The 11,782-nt window shown below is 37.7% G+C and overlaps 1 protein-coding gene across 1 annotated transcript; it reads right to left on the bottom strand.

The window, feature by feature from the left end:
• Positions 1 to 2,979: 2,979 nt before the first annotated feature.
• WEE1 (WEE1 G2 checkpoint kinase) lies at positions 2,980 to 11,551 on the bottom strand. The gene is made up of 10 exons (XM_010177086.2): positions 11,347 to 11,551; positions 10,802 to 10,868; positions 10,546 to 10,718; positions 9,481 to 9,602; positions 8,668 to 8,814; positions 8,178 to 8,273; positions 8,011 to 8,096; positions 7,582 to 7,752; positions 7,346 to 7,491; positions 2,980 to 4,366 (listed from the first exon to the last, which is right to left on the bottom strand). Exons 1-10 carry the CDS (start codon positions 11,487 to 11,489, stop codon positions 4,246 to 4,248), a joined length of 1,272 nt encoding a protein of 423 aa, XP_010175388.1. The 5' UTR covers positions 11,490 to 11,551; the 3' UTR covers positions 2,980 to 4,245.
• Between the last annotated feature and the right edge of the window lie 231 nt (positions 11,552 to 11,782).

Genomic DNA, 11,782 nt, shown 5'->3' on the forward strand with positions numbered 1-11,782 from the left:
GCTGGCCATTGCTTTAGACCCGAGTCCTCAAGCACAGCTACAGCAGTGATATTCATAGGTAGCACACATGCACAGATTTATTAAGTGTGCATACATGTTATATACCAAATCACATATATGGTGAAATCATGAGGGTGCCTTTTCCAAGGGGGTAGGTGCGGATGAAAAAATAAGTCAGTGCTTACCTGAGCTACTGCTGGCAAAAATGCTCAACACTATGTCAAAACAAGATAATAATTTCTAACGTTCAGGGTTGACTGTCATACTAGCACACAAACACTTTAAAGGCAAAAATTTAGTGTACAGTTGACTGTTTTGTCCAGCAGGTGTTGCTGGAGACTACAAAACACTTTAAACAAGCTGGTCAACTTTTGTAGAGGGTCAAACAATGCATGGCACTTCCCCTCCCAGTTCGACAAGAAGAATAGGGTAAGTATACTTTTATTCATGAAACTTTTAAATGTTATAGTCTAAAGTAATGCAGTCTATGCAACTGAAATCCTACTTTCAAATTTACAAGCAGTGCCTATCTCTGTTTCTAGGTGGAGGTAAAGCTTGTCTGTAACTTCATAAAAAAGCCAAGTAGTAAGTTTTTCAGGTTCTACATCTTACTAATTCAGATCCATCTCAACTAAAATAAAACATGTTGTCAGGTCTGTGGTAATCAACAGTTTGGGGGAAGGAGGAAAGGATGAAGCAGACAGGACAAGGTCAGGCTGGATGGGGCTCTGAGCAACCTGATCTAGTTGAAGATCTCATTGCAGGGGGGTTGCACTAGATGAGCTTTAAAGGTCCCTTCCAACTCAAACTGGGAAAAAAACACCCTAGACAAATGCTGTCTATCAATAGCTTAACAAAAACAAAACACACAAAAAGAAGAGACTAAGATGACTAGTAATTCTAGCTGTTAACCCTGTGTGAACTCATGGCAAAAATTGCTGGGAATTTGATATGCAATCTATGAAAGTAGAACAACCATTTCTAGCTATGCTACAGTTTCCAAGTAGGAAGATGCTAACTTCTCTTCACAGACATACTCCTTGTCCATCTGTGCACCCTCATGGCTATATGGACCAGTAGTATGTATGACTACCACAGTATTGTCTCCTAGAAAAATTATTCTCCAAGTAAATAAAATTTTGTTGCAACAGTAATAGCATAAATAGAATTCAATATAGTATTTGAATACAGTATGTGATTAAAAATATTTTTTAAAACATAGCATTTCTTATTTGATTATAAAGGCTTAGTTGGCAAAACAATTAAAATTTAAGGATTATCAATATTTCTACAGACAGTCCATGGAAAGGTTTGATTCACAAAATGAATTATACAAAAAGTGAATCAATCCTTGATACTTGAAATTTACATTAAGAAGTTGGGGGGAGCACTAATACTTTTTTACTTGTTTCCAACATTTGTACAGTCAAATGGAAGACAATTCATCCACAAATAAATAATTTAGATGGAACAATTTCAGAATATTCTTTTGGAAAGCAGCACTTGTCAGTGTTAAGTGGTGGTGTGTTTTTACAGGAAACTAATTCTGTAAGAGCTTTAGTCCACCACCACTCACTCTTTGGGCAGGAGATGCAGCAAGACTTAGCAAGACTAGGCAGGTAGTGGCACTTGGCCTTGTTGAACCTCATACAACTGGCCTTGGCCCATCGATCCAGCCTGTCCAGATCCCTCTGTAGAGCCTTCCTACCCTCAAGGTGATCAACACTCCCACCCAACTTGGTGTCATCTGCAAACTTACTGAGGGTGCACTTGATCTCCTTGTCCAGATCATCAATAAAGATGCTAAACAGAACTGGCCCCAATACTGAGCCCTGGGGAACACCACTTGTGACCAGCTGCCAACTGGATCTAACTCCATTCAACCAGAGCTCTCTGGGCCAAGCCATCCAGCGTTTTTTACCTAGCAGAAGTACACCTCTACAAGCCTACATAGCTACTCTGCACAGCTTGTTTGCACAGCGACACCTGTACTGACATTACAAGCCTCTGAAAATGCAAGAGCAGGTAATTATCATAGGTAGTAGATCAAATGTATTTACACTACAGGGGAAGACTAAAGTTTGTTGATACCCCATCAATTGACACTTAAGACTGTTTAGAAGTATGCTTTAAGAGGTCTCATTTAGAGCAGATGAATATGAGACTGTAAGTTCTCTCACAGAAAAAACAGGACTATCATACCAAGTAAAATATATTCCAGTCTATCAATTTTTACTGATGAGAACTGTATATTCAGATAAGTTACCTAAACCAAGGCTCTGAATTTCACTGCCATCTATGAATAGCACTGAGACCTCTTACAAATAAAAATACTTAGTTTTCATTTGCTAATTGCAAAGTTAATATATTCCATTCAATTCACCTACAGCTTCTCTGACAGTCACCTGTGACTCTTGAATGCAGCAATGTAAAAGCTTTCCCAGACTATTTAAGCCTTTATTGACTGCATTTCTCTTCTGTACATGAAGGCAAATACATACGCACAAGTGTTTTGCATCCATGCCACCGAACATGCCATTATTGTTTTCCATAGGCTATTCCAATTCCTCCCACTGTTTTCTTCTGAAGTTCATTTAGAAGCAGTTCTCTTCCCATTCTCAGCAATTCATGAGTTTTCCTCCTTACCTCAGACCCAGGCCTTTCTTCAGTTTCATTTAGTCCTCCATCTTCACAGTCACAGGTTCCACCTCAAATCTTCCAGGGGCTTCATCTTTCCAACGTTCAGTACCATTTCTAAAGCGGCAGAGACAGACTGCTATAGATACTAATGGACAGACTGTGGTGCTTCTCTCCTAACTATCAGTGAACATGTTATCTCGGTCCCACTCTCATGAGATGGAACCACAAGCATTAAGCAGGAGCAGGAAGTAGATCTAATCAGGAATTTCCACAGTAGTATATTCCTGACTCAGTATTTTATTTCCATAACTATAGAGTTAAGTAAGTATTAGACAATATTAAACAAAACTTTTAATATTCAAATTCAACACTAGTAAGAACAAATAGAGAACAATGGGAAACACTGTTTAAACTAAAATTAATGAAAAGACAAGCCAGTATTGGAACAGTTCTGGTTTTTAGCAACATCTGTCAGCCTAGGTCCAACATCAGTATAGGTTCTGACGACCACATTCTGTTCATTTTGGAACTTAAAACTGAAAAGTTAAGCTTTGCCTGTAGGCATCTCAGACTGCTTTTTCAGTATAGTATACTACAAGCACAATCAAACTTATGTACATAAACAATGAAGAACAACCTGAACACTTACACTAAACAATTATGTACAAGTACTCCAACATAAAAAAAAAAATTATACAATAGCCTCAAGAATGGACAACTGAAGAGAATATCAACATTTAAAGAATCTTATTAGAAAGAATTACAAAACATCAATAGCCAAGACATTAACAATTGCACTACACTAATACAGAGTCCAAATATTAAATTGGTGCATTATTTCACAATGCACTAGCTTCAAGAGAAAAATGCTGCCTTCACTAAAATGCAGCTTAGATTTGTTTCACGTTATTATTTTAATAAGAAGCCTATTAACACAATAATGATTGTTTTAATGCTACAGTTTACAGCGAGGACAACAAACTAAAAATAGCAGCAGTTCCACACGGCACTTAATTCCACAGGTTTCTAAGCTGTGGTTTATGCAATGCCTACAAAGTGCTCCCAGTTGAATATACAAATAAAATTCACAATAAAAGTCTACCTGACATCAGGTACATTGAGTGTAGGTGGCCTTAAAGCCCGTCTTTCAAAATGTATTCCCCTCTGCTCCAAAAAAAAAAAATTAAAAAAAATCAGTAACTATCAAAGCAAGGCCCCCTCCCTCCCTTTAAAAGATCACTAGGGATATTTCTTCTTATTACAATGCCGTAACACTACAAAGCAGCACACCACTATAGTGGTTAACCCTGGGACGATGTAACATCTAACAGTGTAACTGAAAGGCTTATGGATTAATATCCAGGATCCTCTATAGACAAGACAGTAACTGAGTCCGTTAACTCAAACAGTTTAATACAGCTAATCAGCCATACTGTAAAAACCCAGAAGCACTTCCTGTAAAACTAGTGACACTGATCAAAGACAGGACAAGAAACCAGGAATTGAACAGTTCCTTCAATTCCTTAGGCTTCAGTCCAGCAGAGATGCTATAGCCATCCTCAGTAGTTCTTTTAGACTTCATAGTTCAGTATATAGTAAGACTAACTAAATCTTTCCAATGAGTCGAGATGGTCTATTTTGTGTTGTAGATCTAGTTGCCATTCTGTCAGTGAACAGTGCTCGCTCCTCAGCTGCGGCCTTTGCCATCTGTGCCTTCTTCAGCTCTCTGCAAGACATTGAGTCACACTTAACACATCAGTAAGGACTACAGGCGTATCACAGCAAGGGCGTTTCAAATGATTTACAGCAGTTCAGAACCTAAGACTTGCCATCAATTTAGGTCATCCTAAAACCATTATCATTCACATCCACCTGTTTACAACCCATACAACCCAGAGGACAGAAGTGGGATGTTCCTTACTTGTCTAGATGTTCTCTCTTTTGAACAATGAGGGAAAGAAATGACAAATTCACACAACACAGATTTTTAAATCCAGCCTTTTGTAAGCAGCTCAACACTCAATCTCATGCATCAATTACCAGAACATGGTAGGATGCAGCTTACTTTCTAATACAAGCCCTACGATAAAGCACTGAAGAGTTAATTACAGAGTTTTGCCCAAATGAAGCAGCTACAACTGAACTTCTGTGGAAGACAGACAAACAGGTAACAAACACACTTAGGTGAACACAGATGAACATAACTGGCAACACAACTCAGGAAGCATCCTTTTCCTTTTGCACACCCACATCAAAAGCTTATCACCATCTAATCTTTTTTGCCCAACATAAAAATTTGAGCCCAAAACTGCAAGGCTGAGTCACTGAAGGTAGCACAGGCCATTGCCCCCGTGCAACATTCTGTCAACTATTCTGTTTCAGAGAATTACCAATACTCAGTCCAAGGCTAAAGTTAAATAAATCTCAGGATATAACTATGAAACAGTCTCACTAAAGAGCAAAGTTATCTTTATCAAAGGTTTCCCCACATACTCCTCCTTTCCTTAAATGCTGACATATGGCTAAGTGTAAGGATTCCCCCATATTCTTTTCCCCCTCCTATGCCAAACTATCCTTTAAAGAATTTTCTCTACCATAAGAACTAGTCACATCTGGACTCCAAAGCAAGATCAAATTTTACAAGCTCGCTGCACAGTGGTGTAGGTGTATTTAGTTTTAAGTTAAATGTTTTAGTTTAATAAGCTACTCCCATTCTTGTAAGCCAAAGTATTATACATTAACACCCATGCCCTATCTAACCCTCCCTACATGATCACTGTTGTCAGTTCACCACAAGAGAATGCAATCAATTTTTAGTCATATTGCCTAAAGACTGAACATTAGTCACAAATGCACACGTGTGCACACCCACCCACCACACCATTACCAGGAAATTTAAGTTTTACAATATACATCCATTCTTCTCAAGAGTCTAATCTTGAATTCTTCCTTTCTCTGAAGAAGATGACACAGTGGAAAAGCTGAGTTTCCTTACAAAGATTCCTTTCACTGATGATAACATACACAAGTGGCATCTTAAATGGGTCAAATGCAGGAGTGTTAAAAAACAAAATAAAATTGAGGAAAAATACCTATCTGAACTCTTTTGTAGAACACTATCCCGCACAACATTAAAAATTACTGGGGATAAGTGTTATTTTTAAATCATTCTTGGATTTACAGTTATAAGGATGTATCCTACTTGTTGCCAGGCCAGAAGCAGTCTTCACAAAATATTAGCTTTGCCAACTTCCCTTTTCATGATACAAAAATATGTTGTCTTTATAAAAGTTACCTCAGCAAATCTGTCCTTGAATAACCCGCACAAACCGTCAAATTATTCTTTCTGCAGTCAGTGTAATTCATAAAGGATTATAAAGATAACCATCTAAAATGGCAAGTCTGGCTACATTCAGACTGTAGCAACAGCAAAATAAGCATATAGCAATGGAGGGAATCCAAATACAAAGTTAACACCTTCATTCAAAACAAGCCAGTCAGAAAGTAATCTGTGTTCTGTATTGTCCTGGTTTCACTAGGACAGAGCTAATTTTCTTCTTAGGAGCTAGACTAGCGCTGTGGTTTGGTTTCAATGTGGGATTTGTTATGAGAATAACATTGATAACATACTGTTTTCAACTGTCACTGGAAGATAAAGGACTTCCCAACTTCTCTGTGTTTTTCTAGCCTGCAGGTGCAAAGGCTTGGCGGGGAGGGGAAGCACAGAAATTAGCAAACCCAGATTGGCATTTGGATATGCTAATGGGATATTCCATATTGTATAACGCCATGTTCAGTACATTAATGAGGGTTAACCAGAAAGCAAGAGGATTTCTCTTGGATCACTCGGGCTCCTTATGCTGGGATAGCAGTTTCAGGATTGCCTCTGCTCCGAGATCACTAGCTGGGGACAGTGGGCATCAGTTGGTGAGTGGCGAACAACTGCACTGTGCATCACTTGTGAATATTCTATTGTTACTCTTATTATCATTATTTTAAAAATTATTTTATTTCAATTACTAAATTGTTTTTATCTCAACCCATGAATTTTCTCAACTTTTACCCTTTTGATTCTCTCCCCACCCCATCAGGGGGAGGGTGAGCAAGTGGCTGTTTGGTTGACAGCCAGGCTAAAACCACTGCATATAAAAAAAAGCCTGCCTATTATGCGTAACATGTGCCAAGTTAACTGCAGTGAAAGATTCCGATGATTGCCTCTTAATTTACCAACTCTTTCTATGAAACTTAAGCAGAAATCAGACTTTCCTAAAGGGAATCTCTTCTTCAAAGCTTTAATTCAGCGTTGAGTGTTTGAGGAAGGGGTAAGACAAGATGACCTCCTGATACAAAAGATTCTCTGGTAACCCAGTAACACTGCTGTGGACAAGTCAAATTAGTCCCAAAACATTCCTGATGTGCCATTTCATTTCAGTTCAAGAGTTTTTAAAAACTGTAATGTTTTGCATCTCTTGAATACTAATAGTGTAGCTGAGATTCTCTTAAGAGTGTTCGAGAAGTTAATTCTATGGAGAAAGTTCCTTTTGAAGTTACATAAACCCACTTTGTACTCTCAGGTATGTACATGCATACAGATTTGTGAACCTCAGGCAGAAACAAGGATAATCCTGTTTTATCATCACTCTACTATCACATGAAAACCCCTCAGAAATTAAGCTACATTTGCGGACCCCAAGGAACTACTTACTTCTGCAGGAGCGAGTTTTTGAATTTTTCAGCATTCAGTTCTATCCGGAGCTGTTCTGCACTCTTTTTTGCAGCAGAGAGAAGCACTGAATGCTTGACTAGTGCCACAGCTGAAGGCCTTTTCTCTGGATCAGGATTAATCATAACCTTGGAAATAAGAAAATAAGGCATTTTAGTTAAGGCAAATAACACAGTAAATTACACTAATCAGCGAGCCACTGATACAAGAGTTCTTACTTTTAGTAAGTCTAGTAATTCTTGAGAAAGCACTTGTGGTATTCTAGGTAGTTTTCCTTGTCGAATTTCATGCCACTGGTCCCCATTAGTTGGAAGTGGTTCAGCTCCAGCAGCACAAACAACAGTCAGAGCAAGAGCAAAAATATCTGCTTTTGGCAAATGAGCGTAGTTCTTGGAAAAAAAAAAAAAAAGAAAAGTACATTTACTACACATACCACCTACTGTAAAAAGAAATCTAACAGACAGCTAAACTATTAATCACTGAACACATCCACAGTATTATACTGTCCTTTAAGTACTACCAGTGTTCAAGGGGATACCAATTAGGAAGTTTCTCCTCCAACAAGGAGGTGGCAGACAGCAGCTCATTACTCTGAAGAAAACAGCATGCAGACCTAACATCACCATTTCCACAAACAGAACAGTTACCTCTTGTAGGACTTCATTTGCAAGAAAACGGCTATCACCTTCCTCCACTTGTGGACTAGATACTCGAGTTACATGACCAAGGTCACCTGCAAAAAGAAAACAAAGTTATTTTTCAGAAGACAAAAACACAATGCAAGTCTTTTGAGGTCAAGTGTGCTGCTTCTCACCTATTTTAAATATGACTCTACCAGATGACCAGTCATCATCATCACCTTCTTCTGATGTTGTACTTGGGACTGATGTCCTAGATATGAAAATATTACCTGAAAAAGAGCAGAATAGTTAAAAAACCTCCACTTCTGTACAATTTCTACTTCACATAGTTTCACTACAACTTGTTTTAGCCACACAGAAGTTTTCGTTGTTTGCATACCCAGTTCCTAGAGCGAGAAACTATAGCTTACTCGTTCTGGCTCCTCTGCTGGGAGGGGAGCCAAGTGTTATGCAAGTACAGTAAATCACACAAAAAGGACTGAAGATAAACTCAACAGTTTAAGTCTGCTAGCCAACTTTATAACTGACATCTTTGTAGTGCTATTTAGAACTTCGGTGAAGAATTTACAGTTAGTAAGGTGTGGCTAACTGCTCATTTTTCTACAGCAAACTAAATTAACTGAGGAAGTTGTCAACACAGAGTAAAGCAGTTTACACACTTACTAGGTTTGATATCCATGTGTACCAGTGACATTGAATGAATGTACTTTAAGCCTCGAGCCACCTGAAGTAGCAGGTCCTTCAGTTCCGGTTCAGTAAAATAACGCATATTCCTGTAATTTTCACTTATGGCATCTGCTAAACTGCCACCTAAAACAACATTAAAGAAAACAACTAATTATTTTATGCCAAACAGTTGACGAAGTAATGACAACTTGCTTCCAAAATTAAATACAACTGGCTTCCAAAATTAAGTGAATATATCACCAAGAACTTGCCAATGATACACAGGAAGTGTAAAATCTAGTGCTATATCCCCTCTTTATAGCCATGTAATATAATAAAATTATTTTTCTGCTGTAGCTGCTGTGCAAATTAACAGGATACCAACACAAGGGAAAAGACCTCTCTCCCTCTTCCAAATCTCTGGCAGCGTATAAACCATAGCAAAAAGCTTCAGAAATCAGTTTCACCTCTCTTTTTAAAGGAAACTCTCTGGTAATTTTCTCTAGTCCAGCTTGTACTATTGTACTGGAAAAAGAACAGTTTTGCTGTTCGCAAATGCCTCACTGTACTTCCAACATTCTCCAAGACTTAAGCCTATGTCTGCAAGTTTGTATGGTTTTTGCTTCATATATCTGATAAGCTTGTTCCAGCAGAAAGGAAAATCAGACACATTTGAGACAACGATGATATAAGCTACGTGTAGGGCAATCAATTCTTAACGAGCACTACAGATCTGTAGAGGTACCTGTATACCTTCAAAAATTAGATTTTTTGAAAGCAAGTTCAGAACAAGCAATAAATTTTACTTACCATTGCAATATTCATTCTGTATAAGCATATGATCATCTTCTGCCCATGCAGAGTAGTATCTTACTACGTGAGAATGCTGTCCCAGAACTGCATGTGCATAGACCTCTCTTAAAGCATTTTGTCTGTTACAGTCACAAAAAATAACAGCACACAAGATTATTATGAGGTGAAATTTGTCAAATTTCAGCTTAATAGAAACATCTATTGAAATATCATGCCCCTCTGCCAGCACAGGTTTTTAACTGAAATCTTATTCAGTTCTGTGGCACCTCAAGGTGGATTTGTATTTATATCAAAACAGCTAAAATAATTTACATTGTATTAGAAGACTAAGTATATGGAACATCAAAAAATAGACTTTGTTGCAGATAATTCTTGAGAGATGCCACTTCCATCACATATTTTCCAGCCAGCAGCAGTGGCAAACTTTGAGAAGCATCCCTGAAGTTTTAGGAAAAAACTAATGATGATCATAAGCCAGGATTATGACTGAACTCAAGATTCCCAAGTTCTCGTGTATAAGTCTGGTATGGAATTTTGAGCAACTCAAACTTGTGGAGTTTTATATTATAACTATGGGAACAGTGGGGGTGAAAAGTCATGAATCATAGGCTCATTAACAAATGCCAAAAAATACCCCCAAAACTGACTTAACTAACCCGCACATGACTCAAGCTGACAAGGATGAGGACCTAGTTGAGAATACTGCTTTCCTCTCTTATCTCAGAGGATCATCACTGCACAGTTTATTCCTATAGTCCCTCCTGCCATTAACACATGTAAGCACTGTTCTTACTTTCCAGTCTGTTGCCACACAGAATACTGGGACAAACGTCTGCTAGGATAAAGGCCAAGTAGACTTTCCTCCTTTGTATTGCATAGTATTCAGAAAAAAAAAAAGTAAAAAAAAAGTAAAGTGATTTCAAAACTGTATCTGTTTTACATTTAATTTATGTATATTTATAGTTTTCTCTTAAACCCCTCTCTAGACACCAATACAAAGAAATATGGGAGGAAAAAGTAACAACAGGTGACTTTTAACTTTTCATAGCAGGAAGTACTCACTCATCCACTGAGCCAGCTAAGGGTTTCTTGGATCGCTTTATTGCATAAATACAACCATCAAGCCTCTTCACACATTTAAACACAGAACCGAATTCACCAGATCCAATCTTCTCCAACTCATGAAATTCAGTTGCATACCGAGACTTCATATTACTTTCTGTTATTGTTATCCTCTGCAAAGGTTAGAAAGGAAAATACTTAGATCCGCAGATACACAAACTGCCAAACTTAGTATCAAGTTCTAAAGATGAACTACCTTAGCAGGTCTGATAGTTTCATCTTCAGGCTCTCCATCGCTTGCTTCCATGTCTTCTCCACAAGAGCTGAAATTCACACCAGTTACTTTTGCAGAAATAATATGGCTTAAATAAACTTAAAGTCTAGAAGCTGTTGATTTTTGATTTAACTAACTGAACAGTAGACATCTGCATGCACAAACTCATAAAATAAAGGTACTATGCTAATGTCTGTCATTTCTTCTTTTGTGTTTTATACTGGTATTTAATGTGTTTTTCCCTACTCATGAAAAGACTGTGTGCATAGCTCATTCAGTCAGGTAAAAAGAAAAAAATAAGACATAGCCTGGTCTATTCTCTCTGTATACTAATCAAAAGATCTAGTGCTAAATGCTTCTTTCATAATATCATGCATCTCAAAGTAGATACTTTAAGGGCTATATTATGCATCACCAACAGATCGGCAAAGAAAAACACTGTCATAGAAGCAATTAGTACTAGCTAAATTTCCAGCTAAAAGTAGTTCTAAGGATAAGCTTAACAAAGGAAGATACAAGTTACTCACTCATTCCAGTACGTTCTCTTCCTCCTACGACATTTTCCTTCAGAGTTGTGAAGGAACATGGAATCAGGAGTGAAGGGATTGATGTTTACATGAGGTGTTTGTCTAATATCTTCTTCTTGCTTCTCTGATTTCCCAACATTCATAAACAGGGAGCCCCCTCGAAGTTTGACTGCGCTGGAGCCTATTCCTTGTGCTTTAGAAAGCAAACTCTGTATTTATTTTAAAAAAAAGAGACAAAAAAAAGTATTTATAGCCTCAATATTGCTTTAGACAAACAATCAGGTCATGCCTGAAAGCCGTAATTACAATATTGTCTTATCAAAGTTAGCATGAGTTGTTTAAATACCTGCATTTCGATCAAAAATAATTCCAAAGAATCTATTAGGCTTTACACTACACACAAAAACAGTTAAAGGAAACACTGAATGTTAAAATA

This window comes from Antrostomus carolinensis, unplaced genomic scaffold, assembly GCF_000700745.2.
Source record: "Antrostomus carolinensis isolate BGI_N321 unplaced genomic scaffold, ASM70074v2 scaffold43251, whole genome shotgun sequence".
Classification (NCBI taxonomy): Eukaryota; Metazoa; Chordata; class Aves; order Caprimulgiformes; family Caprimulgidae; genus Antrostomus; species Antrostomus carolinensis.